This window comes from Mirounga leonina, unplaced genomic scaffold (genome assembly GCF_011800145.1).
Source record: "Mirounga leonina isolate KUSES-001 unplaced genomic scaffold, KU_Mleo_1.0 Mir_224, whole genome shotgun sequence".
NCBI classification, from domain to species: Eukaryota; Metazoa; Chordata; class Mammalia; order Carnivora; family Phocidae; genus Mirounga; species Mirounga leonina.
In genome coordinates this window covers 20547024-20569272 of record NW_023270615.1, presented here as the reverse complement: position 1 = coordinate 20569272, position 22249 = coordinate 20547024, and the positions used below count along the sequence as shown (strand labels likewise).

General features: G+C 60.9%; 1 protein-coding gene and 1 long non-coding RNA gene across 3 annotated transcripts in view; one reads left to right on the top strand and one right to left on the bottom strand.

Moving 5' to 3' along the window:
* NINJ1 (ninjurin 1) overlaps positions 1-4622 on the bottom strand; it is a 10968-nt gene extending 6346 nt beyond the window's left edge. The window contains exon 1 of one of the 2 annotated variants that reach the window (XM_035029243.1): positions 4463-4622. In XM_035029243.1, the coding sequence (XP_034885134.1) occupies positions 4463-4537 (75 nt within the window). In that variant the 5' untranslated portion in view covers positions 4538-4622. The remainder of the gene's footprint in view (positions 1-4462) is intronic. The other variant, XM_035029244.1, reaches the window with a different exon arrangement.
* A 12709-nt stretch (positions 4623-17331) lies between these two features.
* Positions 17332-20482, top strand: LOC118026389. Its single transcript, XR_004683557.1, has 2 exons — positions 17332-18837; positions 20160-20482. It is a non-coding gene; the product is annotated as an uncharacterized LOC118026389 (long non-coding RNA).
* Positions 20483-22249: the final 1767 nt, after the last annotated feature.

Here is a 22249-nt window from a genome sequence, read left to right as displayed (position 1 = left end):
ACACATACACCAGATGCACACCTGCACTTGCACACAGACACAGACACGCACACACGCACATGTAGGCTAACTGCCGGCCTCTGCGGAGGAGGAATTCCCTTCCCTTCTGAGCCCCTCTAGACCTTTGAGTCCTTTATAGACATGTGCGTTCGAATACAGAAGGACCCTCGGAGCCCTGTGTCCCCGCTCTCCTCCACCCTGGGCGCCGCTCACTATCTTGCTCATCCTTCAGCAGGGTGTCCTCCTCCGGGGCGCCCCTCCAGCCCCGTACTCACACACACTGTGGGTAAACTGAGGCTAGCACAGGAAGCACCTTGTCCAAAGCCAAGAGCAAATGAGGGCTGCACTTAGAACCCAGGCCCCAGGACTCAGAAGCCCCCTGCAGAGGGGGCTGGGGTCAGGGCCAGTCTGTGGGGGCTATGCACTCAGAGGCACCCCCGGGCTCCAGCTGTGTGACCTCAGGACAGCCAGCGCCCTCTGGACCTGTCTCCCGTGTGTGCGACAGGGCCAGGAGCACGCAGCCCGTGAGGTTCCGGTGGGTCTGGCCGCCTCCTCGGAGCCCCAGGGGGCACGCCAGGGCCCGGGCCACAGGCCCCTCCTGGTGCAGGGCACTTCCTGCCCACACCACCATCTGCTTCCTGTTGAATCTGTGCAGTGATAGGGGGAGCCAGCGGGAGCCCAGCCCACTCCACTCACCACAGCCTGGCCATGTGGCCTCGACAACACGCTCCCCCGCGGCTGGCCTCAGTCTTCCCATCTGTAGGCCCCGGGCCACACTCTGGGAAGCTCTGGCGCCCACAGAGCTCCCCACTAACGGAGAGGAAGCATTAACCTCCCTTTCCACAGAGCGGGGGCCCGCGGTTCAGGGGAGCTGCCCAGGGGCACAGCACAGCCCGGCAGCCCCCCGAGGATGGGCTCGGAGTGGCAGGGGGATTCTAGGGCCTGGGTGATGGCTGAGTCCCAGGGAGTCCGCGGTTCTGGGAAGCCCACCAGGGTAGGGTCAGAAGGCGGTTGGAGCCCTTGGCCTGAACTGACTGACTTCCCGGAGCCACGCTGGGAACCGCCCGCAGAGGCCTCTGCCCATGACCTGAGTAGTGCAGGGAGCAAACACCCTGGTTAATGTGTCCCCAGGGCCACGGGACTTCCCCAAACCTCAGTGGAGGTCCCAGGAGGTGGGTGAGTTCTGGGTTTTTTTCCCCCTAAAAGCCAGGAAGGCACCTTGTGGGTAAGGAGCCAGAGGAGAGCAGGGAGGCCCCCTTCTGTGGACAGAGGGCCTTGGCGTGGCTGTTCACGGGCAGCCGGCAGGGCCCAGGCCACCTAGCCCAGGGCCACTGTGCTGTGTGTCCTCAGCTCGGACTGGGAGGGGGTTGGGATCTGCTGCACCCAAGTACCCACGCACAGATTAACGGATGCTGCAGTGCAGCCCAGGCCTGGATGGGAGGAGATGGGGGTGCCCACCCCAGCATCCTGCTCCCCTAGGAGATGAGACCAGGCCAGAGCCCACTGAGCCCCTGCAGGACCCACGTGTTTTGGTTATGGATGCCCTCTGATCCTGCCTGCCCTGCCTGCCACTGACCCCAAACCCCACGTAAGAGTGTGGGACAAGAACCCCTGCCCAGAGACACCTTTGTGGTGTCAGAATGAGAGACAAAGGCCCCCACCAAATCCACGACGTCCATCAGCTGCCCGGCTAGGAGCTAGGGTGGCACTTCCACACGGACCTCTAACACCCCTGAATCCCACACCTGGGTTCTTTGCCTCAGTTCCCTCATCTGCAAGATGGGCAGATGGGACTGAATGCAGGTGTGGAGGCCCTTGGTCTGCTGGAGCACAGCCAGCCGGGGCACACAGCCTCCCAAACCAGCTGCACGGATGTGTAACCAAAAGTCCGTAACAGGAGAAAGGCCAAGCCCAGGAAATGGCCATGTGAGCTGAGCAGGACCCAGGACTCCGGATCTTGGCCCACCATGGCCCCTCTACTGGGGCACGGTGAGTACCAGTGGGAGCTTTGAAGTCCTTCCTTCTGGGAAGGGACCTGAGAACCTAGGAGGGTCTGGGTGTCCATCACCTGACCCAGCAGAGTGGGCTGGAGCCCACCGCTCAGACGCGGCGCGAAGGCCACAAGGCGCGTGCCTGCCCTGAGAGGTCTCCAGATCCACGTCAGTGTCCCAGCAGGAAGTCCTGTGGCGGGGGGGGGGTTCCTGCAGCAGCTGGGCCGTGGGCTGGGCAGACCTGCTTCCTGTGGGCTCAGCACTGGCCTGCAGTGACCCCACAGCCACATCAGGGTGGCCTTTTAGAACTTGGCCAAGACCCTGCCAGTCTCGAGATCTGCTGGGAAAGCAGAAGTGAGGAAAAGAGCGAACTTCCCGGGGCAGCTAAGCTCTGCACAGCCCAGATGTGGCCCAGAAGCCACATCCCACCTTGCCCGGCTCCCTCCCTGCTGTGTCCTCAGCTGGCTGTGACGCCAGTGTCTGCCGCTGCCAGGCCAAGGCAGGTGTCTCCACGCCAAGGCGCAGCAGGCATGACACAGCCAAGGGTCATTTTCACAGTAAAACTGATGTTTACTCTTCCTCCTGCCTCCAGCCGCAAGCCCCTCCTGCAGGGAACCTGCACAGCGGGGCCTCACGAAGTCGTGGGGGCACAGGTGCGGGGGGCACCTGCGGGGTTCATCCGCTGTCGGGCTCTTCCCTGAGCCAGGCCCCCCTGGAAGGTGGGCGACCTGCCCCACTCTGGCCTACAGCGGGCATCCGGAGACTGACAGGGGCTCTCGACCTGGGCCTCCCAGTCAGTCCCCCCACCACCAGCGGTGCGCCGGGGACACAGGACCACCCTAGCCCAGCCAGCCTGCCATCCAGGGCTCCTGCCATCCAGGTCCTGCCATCTGAGGACCCCGGCAAGACTTTCTTCCCGCCCTGACCCCCGTGCAAGGAAGGCTGTGCCCGTCCACAGGGTCCCGCCACGGGGGAAGGGCTGCCCCAAAGTCCTCTCCAGGAGCGGGTCCTGTACGGCGGGCAGGACTGTGACTACTGTGTGCCCAGCACACACATTAGCCCATGCGGTCCTCACCATGTTCTCGGAGAAAGACACTGCTATCACCCTAGGTCACGGATGAGAAACTGATACAGAGTCACAGACTCAAAAACACAGCAAGGCAGGTGGGAGGCAAGGCAGAGGCTGGGGAGTGGTGTAGGGGGTCCGGGCCCCAGGCAGCAGGAGCAGTGGCCTTGAGGGTGCCCACCTTCCTGGAGCCTCCCTGCCTGTGAATGGAGACCCCCCCCCCCGCCCACCACGCTGGCCCTCGGAGCCACGGAGGGGCCTGACCTCCTGTCACACGCCTCCTCCCCAGCCCTGACTTCCTTGGCGGTCCAGCCCTTGGGCCTTTCCGTCGCAGTCCTCTCTGCTGGGATGTCCTCTCCTACACTGCCATGCCACCTGCCACTCCGGTTTTGCCGTACCCAGCGCCACCGTCCCCACTGTGCAGGCCTCCCCAGTCCTTGGTTTCCCCACCACCAACCCAGGGACAAACGTCCTGTGCCACCCCAGGCTGTCAAGCTTTGCTGATGGGTCAGCACGGAGGCTGAGCTCCAGGAACCTTCCACCAAAAACAGGCAAGGATGGACAGGATTAGACAGGATTACTGCGTGGGGCCACCTGCACGCAAGAGGGCCTGCCCCTGCCCCTGGGGGAGCTCACTCACCCCACATGTTCTCCCACACTCGGGCAGCGCTGCCCCAGTCTGGTTCACGCAGCGGAGACACGGCCATCCCTGCCCCCAGCCCCAGGGGGTCAGAAAGTGAAGGAATGTTCAAAGTCAACAAGTCGCCGGAGGGCCATGCCCAGGACTGCACCACAAACAGAGGAGCTGGGGAAGTGCTGGGCCCTGGGAAGAGGGCATGACACCCCGGACAGGACCCCGGGGCGGAGGGGCGCAACCACCCCTCACGTGGGAGTCGGGACCACTGCCCCGGGGCCTGCGGTGGGGACAGGAGCGGGGGCCACAGCCGCCCCAGGCTCCTCACCGGGGCATGCAGCAGATAGTGCGGTCGCGGAGGACACGGCGGGTGACGTAACCGTCTGCCCGCTGCTGGCCTGGGGCCCGGAGGCTGGGATCCTGCGCGCCCGGGCGCGCAGCAGCGGGAGGAGATGCGGGGGCCGAACTTAGAGGCCGGCGCGGAAGGCTGGGGAAGGTGGCGCCCAGGCCCCTCCCCCGCGCGGCCCGGCGTGGGCACTTCCCGGCCGGACCCTCGCCCCTGCCGGGTGGCCGGAGCCCCGGGGCCACCGCTCGGACCGACGGCGCGGGACGCACGGGACGCACGGGGCGCGGGGACCCAGCACCCCGCCGTGCGGAAGCGGCGCGCAGCCGGCCGGCGCCCCCAGGTGCTTGGGAGGCAGCGGGCGCGGGGCCCAGAGAGGGCGGGCACCGGCCAAGATCGCACGGAGGCGCGGGCGGAGCGGGGCTTACCGAGGCGTCCGGGGAGCCGGGCGGGCCAGGGCGCAGGCCGCCGTTAAGCTCGTACTCCTCGGGGCCCGACTCCATCGCGCGGCCGCCAGAGCCGCCTCACTCGGGGCCTGAGCGCCGCCCGGCCTGGGTCGCGGGGACTCGGCGGCGCGCCCGCCCCCGGCCCGCCCCCGGCCCGCCCCCGGCCCGCCTCGGACTCCGCCCCGCCGCGCCCGGACTCCGCCCCCGGTAGGGGCGGGGCCCGCGGGACCCACAGGCCCCCACCCCCCTCCCGCGAGGACCCCGCGGGCGGCGCGGTCCCCCCAGGCCCGCCCCCGGCCCGCCCCCCCCCCCCCCCCCCGCCCGCCCCGGACGCCGCCCCCGGCCCGCCCCGGACTCCGCCCCCGGCCCGCCCCGCCGCGCCCGGACTCCGCCCCCGGTAGGGGCGGGGCCGCGGGACCCACAGGCCCCCCCCCCCCCCTCCCGCGAGGACCCCGCGGGCGGCGCGGTCCCCCAGGCCCGGGCCTCGCGCGGGCGTTGGCACGTCCGCCCTGCCCCCGCCGTGGATACTTCTAATCCGTGAAACGGGGCCAGGAGCCAGCCTTTCCCGGGCCACCTCGCAAACTGCTGGGCGCGCCAGGAAGGCGAGCGCGCCGCTGCCACGGCGTGGGGGTTCTCCGGGGGCCGCGAAGCCGGGGCCCGGCCCGCGCCCTGGGGTCCCTGACCCTGGGCCCCCCAGCCTCCGAGCCTGGCCTCGCGCACGCGGGGAGGCGGGGGGAGGCAGAGGGCCATCGCCGCGGGTTGGGCCCGCTCGGCGCCGGCCCCGCCCTGTTGGCGCAGCCTCCGGGCCCCCTGGCGGGAGGCAGGCCCGCTGCCTGGGTGGCGCCCCGTGCCCGGGCGGGCCGCGGCGGGCGTCCAGAGCGCGCGTCCCCCAGCCTTTGGCTCAATCGGGTCCTGGTTCCCGGGGCGCTCGGCCCGACGCGGGCCACTCCCGGGCATCCGAAGCCAGGCGGGTGCGGCGGGGCCGGGCGTTACCTCCCGGGGCTGGTGTGCGAAGATCCGGCCATGCGTCCTCGGGTTCTGACCCTGAGCTCGCAGCCAGGCCCAGCTGGTTCTCTTCCCACTTCTGCCGCGGCGTCTACTGATGTCTCCCCCCGGGAACCGTAGTGTGCGGCGCGCACGGCCACCAGCGGCTCTGGGGCATGCCATGGGGCATGCGGCAGTCCCTCTCAGGGCCGGGCGGGGCCAGGCTGCTGGACTCTGTAACCCTGAGCCATCGTGGCTGTGTGGGCTGGGGCAGGTGGCTGGACCTGTCGGTGTCAGCTTCCCATCTGTGATGGGGGAGTGGTCTTCTTAGGCCCTGTGGGCTGATCTTTTCCCCTCCCCATAAACCGACATCAAGGAAGGTCAGCAGCAGTGCCCCAGGTCAGGCAGCAGCAAGTTAGGTCGCTGAGCTGGAGGCTTGTTCATTCACCCTGGTCAGGGCGGGATGCCTATTGTAAGCCAGGCCCTGTTCTAGACCCAGGGGCCCGCAGCTTGTGGGGCGGCCCTGCCTGGGGCCAGGTATGTGGCTTGTCTTACAGCCTTGGGAAGTGGGCTCTCCCCGCCACCTGGCAGGGGAGGAAACTGAGGCACAGCCAGGGAGAGGCCCAGGAGGATGAGCTCAGAACTCCGGGGACGGTTGTGGGCCGTCTAAGCAGCAGACGGAAGGCTCCCCCAGGTCCACGTGGACAGCAGGTGGGCACCGTGGGGCTGAGAACCCAGAGCCTGCCTTGCCCAGGGTCCTGGCCACACTCCAGGCTGAGACCTCCCCTCCCCCACCCCACGCCTCACCCCTGCTGAGAGAGCAGTTTTATAAATGAAACCGAAGGCATGGAAAACACGTCACCCAGGGGATTTCTCAGGAAAAGGGATCTTCCACTAAACCGGGTCTGGGCCCTCCTGCTGGCCTTTTTCTCCTCCCTGGTGTGGGGGGCAGCATCACCCGCTGGGTGGGGGCACCGCGGGGGGCACCGTCCCAGGGCACGGTGGTCCCTGAAGGAGCTGCCGGCGGCCCAGCGGGAGGCGGAGGGAACTGAAGCTCGGGGACGTGGTCAGTGCCTCCCTCCCTCCTGCTTCTGGCCCGTGAGCGGGCACTCCGCAGTGCCCTGGGGTCTGGGCAGCCCTGGGCGCGGCACCCGAGGGCAGTTCTTCTCACGGAGCCCATACCTGACTGCTGACACACAGCTGGAAACCCTGATTTTTAAATGTTAGCACCTTTCACACAGGAGCACCCCCCCACCCACCCTGGGGGTGGCGCCAGCTCCTGGAGGGGCCAGAGAGAGGGCGGCCAGGAGAGAGGGTCCTGAGGGTGCAGGGGAGGCTGGGAGGGGAGGGGTGGGGAGGGGAGAGGACCCGGGGAGCCTCAGCCCCTTCGGCAGGTGAGAGGGTCTTGGTGGGCCATGTGGGCGCTGCAGGCAGAAGGCTGGGGGCAGCACTGGGTCTGCCATCAGGAGCGTTTCTCCAGTGGGCCCCAGGGCAGCTCAGAGCTGAGGTTCACCGTCTGCTCGGTCCAGAAGGGGGAAGTCAGGAAGGATTCCGGTGTAACAATTCAGCATTTACACCTGGGTTTGTAGCCCCTCTCATTTCACCTTCCTGGGGTCAAGGTCGCGGGGACCACAGCTGGGGCTTGCCCTCCAGGCCCGCCCTCCCTGGAGTACCCTCAGGGAGGGACTTCCTGGCTCTGTTGCATCATCCTCATTTGCCGGGGATGTGTGTTTCCCAGACTGTTCCCAGCGCAGACCAAAAGGGTCTCAAATCCTCGTGCATAGACCGGCAGGGGTGGCCAAGGTGGGTTTGGGATGCTGAACTGAGCTGAGGGTCCGTGGACAAGTGATGATGGGGAGCATCCCCGGAGAGGGGGTGGGCCGGGGAGGGGTGGGCTGGCCGTGCTCCCGCAGAGAGACATGGGGACGCCCAAGCCACACATACCTCCAGACACACCTGCCCACAGCGTCTCCACAGAGCTGTGTGGCTAGGGACACACTTCTGTCTGACAGATGGGGACGCTGTGAAGGTGAAGCGTCCCAGCCCGTTGGACACCAAGGCCAGTGTCCAGCGTGTGGGAGCTGTGGAGCTTCTGCGGGCCTCCGTCACCTGGAGCAGGCCCCAGCGGCGACAACTCAACCGAGCAGTGGGACAGCTTCATGCCCCAGGTGGCCAGAGCCCAGGACACCTGAGCAACATCCCTCCTGGTGGGGAGGGACCCTGGTCTCGCCCACCCCCCACTCCCCCCGGAGCTGTGTCCCCGCTTACCACGGGGAGAGCGCAGTGCGTCACCGTGGGCCGGGAGGATGTGCGCGCAGACAGGCCACGTTTCCTGAACATGAGACTTAGGCAGTCTCGGGGTCTCTGGCCCCTCTGTCTCCGAGAGGCGCGGATCCCTGTGGGCAGTGTTTCCATTTTACGCGGGGAGGGGCCCGTGGGGGAAAGGTGGCCGGGCACGTCCCAGGCGCCCCAGCTGAGCAAGCCTGTGCTCGTCCAGCCCCGGTAGCTCCCGCCGCCACCAGGGAGCGGGCCGGCCCGCGCAGGCCCCCCGCCAGGGAGAGCCCCGGCAACGGGCACACCCTGGGACCGCCACACGGCCTCTGTGCGTCTGTCAGGTACTTGCAGGTACTTGCAGGGACCACGGCCCCCAGCAGATGGGGGCTCAGAGCCAGGAGGCAGGAGTTGCCACTCTACGTCCAGAGGTTAGAGGGAGACAGCCGGCCGATGAGGGGGTGCTGTGCCATCACCCCCACTTCAAAGACAAGGGAGGCGTGTGCCAAGGTCGCACAGGCATGCCCGGGCGGGGCTGGTAACGGGCTGGGTAGTGTGACGTGGGCACTCACGCAGTGTCTGCACCGCCTCCCACGGTCCCCCAGCGAGACGGGACCCGCTGAGGCCACCCAGTAAGATACAGCGAGCCCCAGAGGGCTCTGAACCCCAGAAACGGACAAAGGGAGTGGCCACCATGAGGGAGACACTGAGCTACGGCCATCCATGTTTTGGAACGTTGCTTAGCCATTAACAGAGCGTGTGGGTGGCAGGCTGGCTGGCCTGGAGGGACCCGCCCCGGACCGGAGAGAGAGCAGTGACAGGTGGCTTCCTCCTGAAGCCCCGACCCCTCCCCCCAGCAGGGTGGGGCTGACTCCGCTTGTCACCCCTGGGCATCTGTACCCAGCAAAGCCCTTGTCCTGGGCAGCCAGGTGGCAGGGTCCGTGGTCACCCTCACTGTCGGTTCTTCCCTTCTCCCTCTGTCACAGACTGCTGATTTTTAGCTCAGCAAATGGCTTCCCAGAAGAGAAGCTGCGTTTCCCGGCTCTCCTGCAGCTAGGGGTGCCTGGGGGGCTACATTCTGGCCGTGGAAGGGGGCGTGCAACATCAGGGACGGGACCTGAAATGGAGGGGTGAGCCATTCTTTATTACTTCCTCCTGTCTGCCGGGTGGAATACAGATGTAATGGCCAGAGCTCCAGCAGCCACACTGGCCCATGAGGGGACCTTCGGCCTGGGAGTCTCATACAGCAGAGCTAAAGACAGAAGGATCCTGTGTTCCCGGTGCTTGGCTCACAGGCCTTCCCTGGGCTGCCCACCTCAAGACTTCTTGGGTGTGAATAAGGGAAAAATCTATCTTGTTTGGAGAGTTCCATAATTTGGGGGGTTTGTGATACTCACTGCTGATTTAGATCCTATTTTTTTTAATGTGTTATGTTTTTCATTAATAGATTTTCTTCTTTAAACACAAAACATATAACAGATTGAATCACTCCCCCACCAATCCTATTTCGAAGATGATGTCATTGGCGAGCTTAAATCACTCTCTCTTTTTAAAAATATTTATTTATTTATATGAGAGAGAGAGAACATGAGAGAGAAAACATGAGAAGAGCGGGCAGAGGGAGAGGGAGAAGCAGATTCCCCACTGATCAGGGAGCCCGAAGTGGGATTCAACCCCAGGACCTGAGCTGAAGGCAGACGCTTAACCCACTGAGCCACCAAGGTGCCCCACCTCTGAAGTGTTCTTGAAAAAGTCCTTGCTCCCGGTCCCCAAACAGCTGAGACCCCTGCACCCTCCCCTCCTTTCAGCCTCCCCTCTGCCCTTCTGTTTGTTCCATGGACTCTATACTTGAGGGCCTTTGTGCTCCTCATTTACCCCATCTGATCAGGCCTCCATGTGGGTGGCTCCTTCCTGTTCACCTGATCACAGACCATCTGGCAGTGGCCCTCGGCCCCTCTCACCGTGCCCTGGGGCAGCTCCTGAAAGCACCATGCTTATTTAGGTGCATGTTGTCAGCCCCTTCCCTCCCAGACACAAAGCCCCAGGCGCTGCTGACCCTCAGCCCACGCCCTGTGATGCCCAGGGCATGCCCTAGCCATGTCTGCTTTGTCCAGCCTGCAGGCATCCCTCAGCCCAGCTGGCTCTGTCCAGCCGGTGCTCCGCAAACCACTAATGACAGAGCTGCTGGGCTCCAGCTTCCTGGCCCTGACATCGACCGCTGACTCGGGCCATCAAGCTGATGTGCCGCAGGTGATCGTGGGTGACGGTGGGTGTCTGGAGTCCTGGCAGGGCAGGTGGCCTGTGGTTTGGCAAAGAGACATCGCTGGCAGGTCTAGTCTGGCTTCCTCCCACCTTTTCTGAAGGTCAGCGGCTGACCCTGGCCAGTCCAGGGAGCTGGCGGGCCGAGGGCCCAACCGCAGGCTGAGAGGAGGTCCTCCGGGCAGGCAGTCGCTCCTCCTTAGTAAACTGGGTCAGAGAACAGTTGCCGAGGGACCTGTGGGGCCCAGGCACACCCAGCCCGCAGCCTCCCTTCCCTGCCTGCCCTGCCTAGGGCCAGAGACTTCTCATTCTCCAAGTCTGGGGGTCACCTCCTCCAGGAAGACTCCGGATATGCCCTGGTGTCTCCCTGCCCCTCCCGGGGACACCCCCCACCCCCCACCGCACACACACACTGAGGCTCACTGAGGCTCAGGGCAGCTTCCGGGATGCTTCCTGCCACTGGGGTCCATGGCTTATGACCAGAATCCCATAGGTTATGACCAAGTGGAGACACCACCACCAGGAGGCCAAGGATGGAACTAGCAGGAGTTGCTAAGGGACCTGGGCTGGGGCCTTGGTGTGCAACACCCATTCTACCATGGGGAAACTGAGGCTCCCAGCAGGGAGACTTGAACCCAGGACTCCTGAGCCCACCCCAGCACCCCCAGATGGGTGCTGGGAGCTACCTCGAGGCCATGGTCAGGGCCTTTTCTCTGTCCCACCTCAGACCCAATGCTGACCACGGCTTTGCTCTCCTTGGGGAGACCTCTGCAAATACTCCAGGAGCTGTGGTGGGGAGGGGCTTTGGACCCAGGAGGCATGGATCCCTCCTGCCTCACCCCTGTCCCTGCCCCGAGGCTCCCAAGCCTGCCCAGCACCACGTGGCCCCCATGCAGAGGGATATCCTTGTGCTGATTCTGGTTCTGTCGGCATCACAACCACTGAGGGACCTGGCTCTCTGGCCCACCCCCAAGTCCCGGGGAGGCTGTGCAGCTGGTCTGTGCACCCCAGTTTGAGCCCCAAGGTGGGGATTTAAGTCAAGTCATGGATCTGACCGAGGGGCACCGAAAGGGAGGGCCTCACTTCTGAGCACCTGCCTTGGCCTCACACAGATGCTGTCACGTGTCCCTCTGTGCGGGAAAGTCGAGGCTTGTCAGTGTGGCGTGTTAGGAATGAGTTTGCATCAGTTCTGGAGGGAAGGAGGCCCACGGAGGGTCTGTCCCGGTCCCAGGACCGGCCGGCACGGTTTCCATGCAGCTGGGTTCCCGAGGACCAACCTGTCACCGCTCACATCTCCTGGTTGATGAGCAAACTCGGTCCAACAGATGGCAAGGCTGCCTGCCTCCTGGTAAAAGATTGGTCATTGACAAGCAGGGTCCTGGAGGACCTTTTTCTAAGAACAACTGCAGAACAGGGGGCCAGGCGGGAGCAGGTTGCCCTTTGCTCTCTGCCCACCTTTGGAACACCTGGTCTGTGTTTCTCGGTCTGAACATGTTGGGCTCATAGCTCTTCTTCCAGGCTTCCTTGGACCCGTCTGGCCGGCGAGCCTCTGCTTCTTCCCTTGCCGTCTGCCAAGGCTGATCAGAAGGGCTGCAGAGCTGAGAAATTCCATTTTGATTCCACAGCGGCTCCTTCCCGAGGAGAGGTGCAGAGCAGCCTGCCCAGGAAGCAGGTAGGAGGCAGGCATGCCCTGGTGGTCGGCTCTGGGGGCGGCTGGCCCACCCCAAGGGCTCCTCCTGGGCCCAGCACTGCTCAGGGGCTGAGCCACACGACGGCTGGGCCCCCATCACATAGTCAAGGCAGGTCCGAGAACCCGGACGTGCATGTGACCTGCTAGCCTATCCATGGGGCTGACTGTCTGGCCAGCCCATGGATGCTGTGCATGCTGCAGTCTCTGGGTAGGCTTCCCAAAGTGCCATGTGTTCTGTCCCTGGCTCTGGTGGCGTCCAGGCTGGCAGCAGGCCCGGCCCTGGCAGGCCCGTTGCTGGGCAGAGCCCAGGACAGCATGCAGCCGGCTCTCCTTGAGGGCATCTCACAAGTCATGGAAACCCATCCAGCACAAAGGGGCATTTATCGGACTAGATGCGGTGTCTCCGCCTGAAAGCAGGGAGGACAGAAATAGCCTTTCACGGAGCGCCAGCAGGGCTGGGCTCTCTGCTTTGGAGGGTGTCAGTTTCCCAGCTCCTCTGAGCTGTGTGACCCGATCCATATTCATGGTGAGTTCCTCTCTGTGTCCTGGGCAAGGGACCCTTTGATCCCCCTCGGCTAAAACTGTTAGAGAGGGAGAGAGGAGGGGAGAGGGGGAGAGGGAGGGGGGAGGGAAGGGGAAGGAAGGAGGGGAAGAGGGAGAGGGGAGAGGGAAGGGGAAGGAAGGAGGGGAAGAGGGAGAGGGGAGAAGGAGGGGGGAGGGAGGGGGAAGGAAGGAGGGGAAGAGGGAGAGGGGACAGGGAGAAAGAGCGGGGAGGGAGGGACATGTAAGAGGGGAGGAGGAGGAGAGGGAGAGAGAGGAGGGAAGGGGGAGGGGGAGGGGGGAGAGAATGGAAAGGGGGAACTGGTTCGGTCTGGGCGCTCTGCCTCAATGATCCCCTGTGGCGTGAATGCGGAGAACTTAGAGCTCACCTGATGCTCTCGCTGACATGCTCTCGGTAATATGATAGCAGGTGGCCTCACTCCAGGAAGAGACTTTGGTGTCCCTGAAAATGGCTTCCCTCCCCCTCCCCCTTCACAAGCTTTGCTTGTGCTGCTCCTTCTGCCTATAATGTCTCTCCAAAAATGCACCAGTAAGCAACAATTAGGTCCCACCTGATACCTATAAAGAATTTTAAAAACTTTAATGTGCTAAAACCAATGCTAGTAATGTTCTGAAGAGGCTAAGTAGCTCAGTTGCTACTAACAGAAAGTTCAAAGATTTAACTAATACAGGATTTTTCTCTCACATGAAACAAGCCTAGAATTAGGAAATCTAAGGCCAGGATGACTCCTCCACAGTGTTATTGGGGATTTTTCTTCTCTGCCTTGTGTAATGTCGAGTTTCCATCCTCAAAGTAGCCTCACGGCCCAAGATGGCTGCTGGAGATCCCACCATCAGTGCAAGAAGCAGGTGTAGGGGGCAAAAGGGGGCTGGTTTCCAGTTGTCTGTCTCCCCTTAAGGAGCTTTACAGATGAATCTATACATTCTGCTTCCATTTCACCAGCTCCCCCTTGCTCCAGGGGGGCTGGGCAAACTGCCCCCCAGGATGAAACCAGGGCTCATTCCTGAGGGCCGAACTGTCTGCTGCAGGCTGGCACCTCTGAGTCCAGCTGGCAGAGCTGTGCAGTGGCTGCGCCCTTCTGGAAGCACACGTTATCTACTGACGGCACAGAACGTAGCAGAATTCCCTAGATTATTACAGGGAAGCTGGGGCCCTGCCCCAGCAGAGGTCCCCTGATACAGACAAAACAAAGGAGGGATGGGGCGCTGAGTGCTAGGAAAAGCAAGAGGCCAGAGGCCTCCTGGAGGGGCTGCCTACCCCCAAGATGGCCCCACCATCCTCACATCCTGAGTCATGCCCTTCTGCAGTCTCTTCCCCCAGCGAGCCAGGCGGCCTGTGTGACTGGTGACCCGTGGTGGAGTGAGCTGGGTGCCCTCCGGGATGTAAGGTGCCCGTGGCTCTGCCCTTCCCTCCTGGGCCACCTGCTCCGGGGGAGCCGCCCCCACGTGCTGAGGACACGCAGGCCGCGCTGCGGAGAGCCTGGTGTGGGCAGGAGCGGAGGCCCCCAGCCATCAGCCGGCAGCAGCTGCCCGCGCGGGAGGGAATCTCCTGGAAGTGGGTCCCCGGCTCCGTCAAGCCTTCGGGTGAGACCACAGCCTCACGAGAGACCCCGAGCCAGAGCCACGCTGCAGACTCGCTCCTGATTCTTGACCACAGAAACTATTAGAGACACTGAATGATTACTGGTTTTTAAGCCACTAAGCTTTAGGGCCCTTTGTTTGACAGCAATAGGTAAGTAAAACCGTACTTTGGTCCTGAGGCCGAGCTGCTCTGTGGTGTCAGCATCTTGGAGTGGACCCGGTAGGATTTGTTTCTCACTCATGCACATTGGATGTGGGTGGGGGCTCCCTGCTGGTCACTCAGGGACCCAGTGCTCTCTGGCCTGATGCCAGGTCACTTCTCCCTTGCAGTGGTGGAGGTAGTCGTGTGATCATACCTGGACCTTCGTGGCCGGGAACGTATTGGTATAAACTCAGCCCCATCTGCCACAGGCAATCACAAGGAACTTCAGATGCAGGTAATACTGCTGCGGTGACATGAACGGTGACATCCGAAACGCTGACATGCTCAGCGAGGTTTCATCAGGGTGGCGGGATGGGGTCTTCTTTCTACCTCTGCTGACTTGCATGCTTTCTCCAATGGGCACATGGCCCCTTGGCAAGCCCACTGGCCTCCTCCTCCATCTGTCACCTACGGTTCTGTGTGTGTACTTCCCACAGTACTTCATAACCAGACGAAAAGGCAGAATAAGAGACGTACACGGTGATGCTGGTGTTTTTGACCCCTAATCGAAGGCATGTCTATTGGCTTCACTGTCTCCTGTCCAGTGACATCTTCCCAGCACTCCCAAAGCTTCCCCGGGCATGGATGCAGGTGGGGGCACAGGCCAGGCAGGAGTGGGGATGCTTCAGAGAACACCAGGGTCCTGGTCCTGCCTCCCTGGGCTCCTGGGCACTGCCCACTCAGCCCAAAATGAGACCTCCACCTAAGGCTGCAGACATCTCCCCCCTCACTGGTCCCTGATGCCCATGTTCCCCCACGATGCCCATGTTCCCCGATGATGCCCATGTTCCCCCATGATGCCCACAGCCCCCAGGATGCCCAGAGATGCCCCATGATGTCCACAGATGCCCCATGATGCCCACAGACCCCCATGATGACCACAGGCCCCCATGATGCCTACAGCCCTCATGATGTCCACATCCCCATGATGTCCATGTCTCCATGATGCCCACATCCCCATGATGCCTCAGTACCCATGATGCCCACAGACCCCTGTCATGATGCCCATGTCCCCCCATGATCCGCACAGCACCCCCAGGATGCCCATATCCCCATAATGCCAACATCCCCACGATGCCCACAGTCCTCCTCATGATCCCCACAGCCGTCATGATGCCCACAGCCCCATGACGTCCACATCCACATGAAGCCCACATCCCCATGACATCCATGTCCCTGTGATGCCCACAGACACCCCTCACGATGCTCACAGTCACCCAGGATGCCCATGGCCCCCCATGATGCCTCGGGCCCCTGTGATGCCCGTGGCCTCCTGTTAATAGTAGGAACCCTCTGATGGTGGCCTCTCTCCCAGCCCACAGCCCTTTGACTGCACTGTCTGTTGTGCACCCTCAGAGAAGGCCCTGTCCTGGCTGTGGTGGCGGGAGGAGTGAGGTCTGGTCACAAGTTAGTCATCAGGGTAGGGGCGAGGGGTGGACACTGGGAGCCTGATGGACCAGCTCACCTCAAGGCTGGCCTCGGCCCTCTGGCCACATGGCCTCAGGGCATGGTCTCACTTCTCTGAACCTTGCGGGGGAGATGCCATGTTGGAACCACCTCCCCGAGCCTGGGTGCTGAGGAGCACTGACCTGTGACCCTGGTGAAGGGTGTCCTGGAGTAGGAGGGGCTGGCCCTCACGTGGCCCTCCCAAGAAGCCCAGCTGTAGATACCATTATCCCATTTTATAGACGAGAAAACGGAGGCCCACAGGGTGGTAGAGCCAGTGGGCGGAGGGGACAGCTTGAAAGCCCAGAGGCCCCCAAAGTGCTCTAACGTGGTGGCTGTGAGGGGTGGCCCCTGCCAGGGTGGGGGTCCCCAGCTCCACACGGGTGCAGGCCATGCTCGTGGGGACGGGGGCATAGGCGGTGATCAGGGCCACCGGCAAAGCTCAGACTTCAGAGAGGCTTGTGGGGAGGGGGTGGCCAGAGTCGCTGTGCTGGGGTCAGGGGCCGCGGCTGATGCCTCCCACGGAGGAGGCGACGCGGTGGCTGACCTGCCCCAGGCGGGAGTGAGGGCCGCGGGCGTCAGCAGTGGGAGCTGCCCGACAGTGGCCAGGCCGTGGTGTGCCCGACGTCCCCCGAGGTGCTGGGCCTTGGCTCAGGGCCTGTGGGAAAGCAGAACAGGTCCAGGCAGCCCGAGAACGACGAGGACCAGCCGTGGCGGGAGCCGGAAGCGGCGGCCTGCTCCCCGGGGGCAGCACAAAGCCAGACCCGTGGGCACCGGGCCAAGGTCCACCTCATTCATATGGATGATGGATGGTCCATCTGGCTCCGTGTCGGACGGGCCAGAGGGTATGGGCGGTGCGCTAGGGGTCAGTGGCCAGCCAGGTGTCCTTCTAACCTGGAGCCAGTAGCGAGGGGACACATGATCGCTGCCTCACCCCACGGCCGCGTTGGCTGTCACAGATGGACACCGAGGAAGAGGAGAGGTCTGGTAAAGCTTCACAGAGAAAGATGGGAACAAGGGGGAGCAGGGGGAGGGAGGGAGACACGGAGACAGAGACAGAGGTGGAGACACCGAGAGACACACAGGGAGAGAGACAGAGTGGGAGGGAGAAGGAGGGACGTCAGGGAGTCGGGGGCGCTGAGACGCCCCTGGTGCCCCTCACTCACCTGTGCGGGGTGCTGCCCTTTGAAGCTGCTGCCCACCTGCTTCCGAGGTAGCCCAGGTGCGTGGCGGCCCGGAGCTCCTCCAGAGAGTGGGCGTGCAGTGACGGGCTTGGGGTGCGCGTGTAATGTGGGTCTGACCTGAGGGACACAGGGGCTCCTGTGGGTGGTCCTGAGACAGGTTTCCGAGACCCGGCCCCACGGGGGCCAGGTGGGGGGCCTCGCGCTGCCCCGGGGTGAGGGGCAGGAAGCGAGAACCGCGAGGTCGGCCTGCCCTTGCCCTGGTGTCTAAACGACATGCACTTAGGACTTTAGTAAAAATTCCAGCATTAATTTTTCTGCCTTTCACGTTTTCCAGAAATTGCTTAAAACACATGCTCTGATTAGAATGGCTGCGGATGACCCTTTTCCTCCTTCCCCCCATGCCAGGGTCCTGGCCCGGCCCAGCCGCGAGTGGAGGGAGGCCCCTGACCCGTGGGAGATGGGTTCCGGGGGCCACGCGAGCCCGTGGTCACGGAGGCGTCCGGGAGGGAAGGTGCGTGGCCCTCACCCCGGAGCTGGGCGTCAGGGAAGTGGGCAGGACGTCATCATGGGTTGTGGCAGCAACGGCGTCCTCCCCTCTGGTCTGCAGCCCGGTGGCGGCCAGGGAACTCATGGCTCTCACCAGAGCCTCAGAACTGGTCCTTGCGGGCAGCTGTCAGGACAGGTCCATAAGCTAAAAGCGTCCACCTGTTAGGAATGACGGAGCGTCACCTAACAGAAGTACGATTTCTCCCCTCCCATTGCTAGATCAGACCTGGGCAGCCAAGGCCTTGCCCAGAGGCTCGGTGTTGTCTGGGCAGTAGCTTGGGATGCTCGCGCCTTTGCTGCAGGGTCGCTGCCTCATGGTCACAACACGGCTGCCACAGGTCCAGGCATTGTGTCTGTGTGTAGGCCACGGAGAAACAGGGAGGAGCCACTGGCCGTATCTGCTCCCGTTTCTCCTAAAAGCAAAAGCCCTGAATGTCCCCCGCAGAGTGCCCTTTAGGTTCCAGGGCCACTCTTTGCTGCAAAAGAAGTGCGGAAATAGGGAACAGAGTTGACCCAATTGTGACTGATCACTGGGCTGAACATGTCCCTGGGGCAGACACTACCGCTGCATACACATTCTTTCCCTCTTGATTTTTAGGAACGGACCCCTCAATCTTATCTGGATTACCCCAAATAAAGCCCATCTCTCTATCTCCTTTACAGGGTAAAAATTAGTAACAGGAAACCCCACTGAAATGGAGTGGGGAGGTTTGGCGGGGGAGCTCCCAGCCCTAGCTCGTGGTCAGTTGCAGACCCAACGGGAAGAGACAGACTTGACCTTGCATACTTCCCTTGTCCACCGACAGCTCCACCGACGAGAAGCCACCACACTTGGAACGCCTGGTTTCCTCCGATGGACTTTTAGTTCATAACCACCTTCCCAACCGATCTCTTTTCTCCTTAAAAAAGCATACCTCTCCCTTGTTCCCCAGATTTGCCTAGTCTCACCACCGCTTACTGTCCTGGGCTGTGAATCTCTCTTCTTCCCCAATAAACCCATCTGTAGGTGGGGAAGTAACTGGCAGTTCGACGTTTGAGGTTGACCACGGCCAGGCATGCCCACGCGCCTAGGCTCTGCTCCTGCACCTTGACTCGCTGGAGTTTCTTGGCTGAGAAGGAGGGGAGTGGCAGGAGCCCTGGCCTTCTGCCGGGCAGCTGAGTGGCCCGCGGTCCCACGGCACCATCCCCGACCCGCTCATCCGACGGGCTGCTGGCCCTCCCCAGACAAAAACCTTCTCACCATCTCCAGCTTTTCCCCTCAGGTGATGGTGAGACCACGGCAGGCCCGTCCCAGGCCTGGGCTGTGGCACGGGGGGCCTCAGAGGTCAGCACTGAATTGTGTAACTAACACCCATCTTGAGAATCATATACACGGACCATCAGGAATGTCAGCACTTGGAATGGTGTCGTCCCCCGGAAAGTTCCGTCAGGCAAGGCCTCTCCGCCTGCTACAGAGGTCACCGTGGCTCAGACTCATCGTTCCTGTTCCACAATCACAGGAAATGAATGTCTCTTACGTATCCGATGCCCATTTGGGGCCCTTCTGAATGAAGCTGCTCTTCACTCTCGCGTGCGAGGACTCGCGTCAACATAGGTTTCTCACTTCTCCTGGGCAAACAGAGTGGAATTTCTGGTGAGTGCGTGTTCAGTGTGTCAGAAACTCCCAGACCGCTGTGGCCAGGGCCGCCTGCGTTCTTGCAGCGAAGCCCGAGTCCCAGTTGCTCCTCACCCCCACACTGGGGGTTTCTGTCAGATTTTCTGCCCCTCCAGTGGGTTTGCAGAGCCTCTCCCTGAGGTGTAGCGAGCACTTCCCACCCGATCGGTGACCTTGAGGATACTTGGACGTGCTCATGAGCCACTCGTGGGTCTTTTCTGGTGAAGTCTATTCAAGTCTTTGGCTCATTTTATCCATCTATCTATCATCCATCTATCTATCTATCTATTTATTAGAGAGAGAGGTCTTTGGCTCATTTTAAAATTTGGGTGATTCGTCTTTTTAGCCTGGATTTTTTAAGGCGTTCCTTATATATGATACATATCTACCTGTTGACCTTAAGTAAAAGTTCTTTTGCCAGACAAAGAATGGGTTTATTCAGGAATGGCGGAGAACGGCAATCTGGGACCAGCAAGCTGTGGCAAAAGCACCAGCTAGCGCAACACACAAAGCCGAGGAACATTATTTGGTGGCGAGTAAGGAGGATGTTGGGAGGGTGGTTTTGAATCCAAGTCCGTTGGAGAGAAGCGGGAGCTCAGGGTGAGGCGGCTCCTCGCGGGCTGAGCCGCAGGGCTGGTGGGGTTTCTGTGGGAGACGCAGAGCACATCTCCCCCTGTTGGGGCCTGCGGTTGAGGGTTCTCTGCCGCTGAGAGGGGACACGCGGGGACACAGGGCCGTGCGCTGTGAGAGCTCCCCCTGCTGGCCGCTGGGCTCTGCTTCACCGAGGTTACCTTTTACTAATTTTCACATTTCCCCCTTTTGTTTTTTTTTAAGATTGTATTTACTTATTTGACAGAGAGAGACACAGCGAGAGAGGGAACACAAGCAGGGGGAGTGGGAGAGGGACAAGCAGACTCCCCGCAGAGCAGGGAGCCGGATGCGGGGCTTGATCCCAGGACCCTGGGACATTGACCTGAGCCGAAGGCAGACGCTTAATGACTGAGCCACCCAGGCGCCCCCACATTTCCCCCTTTTGATCAAGATTTTTTTTTTTCTGAAAGCATCACTGATCAAGGGTGAGGTTTTCCGAATTCAGTGGCCTTTGTCTCTTGGCTCCAGGAAGGACCTTTCCTGGGTGTCATGTCCCATGTTGGAGGGAAATTGTACAGATTGGAGGCCCATTGGAGTAACGAGGAAGGTCAGGAGGGAGAAACTCTCAGGCACTTCCCTTCCGTTGTCCACATTTGTCAAGATCGCAAGCACTGGAGATCATCCCCTTAATGTACATCATTTTTACACAGGTTTGGCGGGCAATGAAATACAAAACTCAAGATAATTATACAAAACAAAAGAAGTTACATGACGATTCCAAATTGTGTGATGGTTCTAAACCAGGAATCTAGGTCTGAAAGGAGCCAACTGAAATATTAATTGGCATTTATTCCGACTTAGAGGGGAAAGGTTCTCCTTACAAGGGCAAAGCTGGAGTCCTGTATACCTTCCGGAAGTTTCTGCCTGGAGCAGCCACGAAAGCTGACTAGTGGACTGCAAGAGCTGGGAGAACTAACCAAGTACGTTTGGGAAGATACTGTGTAGATATAAATATGAAACAACAGCTGATGAACTTTTTGCAAAAACAGCACAACTTCGGAGACATTGTAAAACAGTGTTGTCATCTCAAAAGAACTGTTTGGAACCAAATCTGCTATGGATAAACAGCCTGTAAGCCTGCCAACTCGGAGACCATGAATTTGGATAAGAATCCAAAGTCAGTTAATAGGTCAGAAGAAAGAAGGCTTTGTGAATTCTGAAATTTCCAACCCTTTGAAGAATGCAAGGGAAAATGAACCTGTCCCGGGATAATAATGAGGCTGTTTCTAAAAGACACACTCAAAAGAAGTTTCCCCCTTTCACAAGGATTTGGATAAAGCAGTCTTGTCTTCCTACAAAAGAGAGAGGAAAACAGTGAGAAGAAGGTGTACTGGCCTGGTCCAGACATCGCGGGAAAGCTGTGTGGTCAGATGTCATCTGCTTCAATTCTGGGAAATCTGTACTTTGGGGTCACCAGATGGCGTGCAGGGCCAGTCAGGGTTTGGTGCTTTCTTTGCATGTCTCATGTGAATCCGAGAGCGTATTCCCTGGAGTTCGGCGGCACTTTCCAGCGAGAGTGAAGAGAGTCTTTCTGGAGGCACCTTTTCTGACAGACGAAATCTCCAGGTTGCAAGGGGTGATGCAGGTCATTGTCCCCCCGGGAGCGCACTGTGGAAAGATCGATCTGCCAAACCGTGGTTATTTTTAATAGAAGCAGGTAGGCCTTGAGACCACCGAACTGGATCTCCCTTTTTCAGCTGTGGGTCAGAGGAGGCAGGGGCCACATGGGCCAGATGTCCTGGGACTCTCGGGGGGGGGGGGCGGTGAGAGTCCAGGAGTTCCAAAGAGAGTGGATCTGAGATTTAGAAGGATCCACAGCAGTGCTTTCGGCCAAGGTGTGCGGACGGTCTCCACAGATGTTGCCAATTGAGACTTCGAGATGCCGCCAGTGAGCGTGACTAACTCTGAGGACTGAGGATGATGTGCACCGTGCAAGTGTTGTTAACACCCGCCCAACAGTGCAGATTTGTCGAAGCACCTGACCGGTGAAACGGGTTCCCCGATCGCTGTGAAGTTGGAGAGGGGTCCCCAGGCAGGGATTCTCTTTCTCACAGAATTTTAGCCACAGAAGAAGCAGTGGCCTGTCTACAAGGGAAAGCTTCGGTCCAATGACAAACATACAGACCGCGACTAAAATGTGTTTCTATCCCCGAGATAGGGAAGCTGCAGGAGATCCATCTGCCAAACTGGAGTGGCCCTGCAGGCAGTCCAGAGTCTGGGAGCCGTGCAGTTTTCCCCGGACTATGCTTTGAACATAGGGATAAGCATGGTAGGCATTGTGGATTCTGCCAATATCCGTGGAGATTTTGCCCATAAGGAGGGTGGCAGCTGATCTAATCGAGAATAATGATTAGTGTCTTTGGAATCAGCTCCGGTTAGCTTAGAGATGGAGCAAAAAAAACATGTTGAAGGGCCATTTGATTTACTTCTTTGGATACTTTGATGGCTCCTGTCACTCGAGAACGATTTCCCCCTTTGGGGAGGAAGAAATTCCAGCATGAAATTTTTCTAAGAGATCTCAGCCCAATAAGTGACTAGGGGCAGAGGAACTAAAGAGAAAAGGGCATGTATCTCTCAAAGGGCCTGGACGGAGGGACAGGGCTCAGGGACAGGCACCTGTTTGGGTGATTAGAGGTCCCACTCTGGGAGCTGTTTGCGCTCCAAGGCATGGGCTGCCTCGTGGTGGTGGGCTGAACACTGAGAGTCAATACAGACGGAGATTCACTCCCAGTCTGGAGGG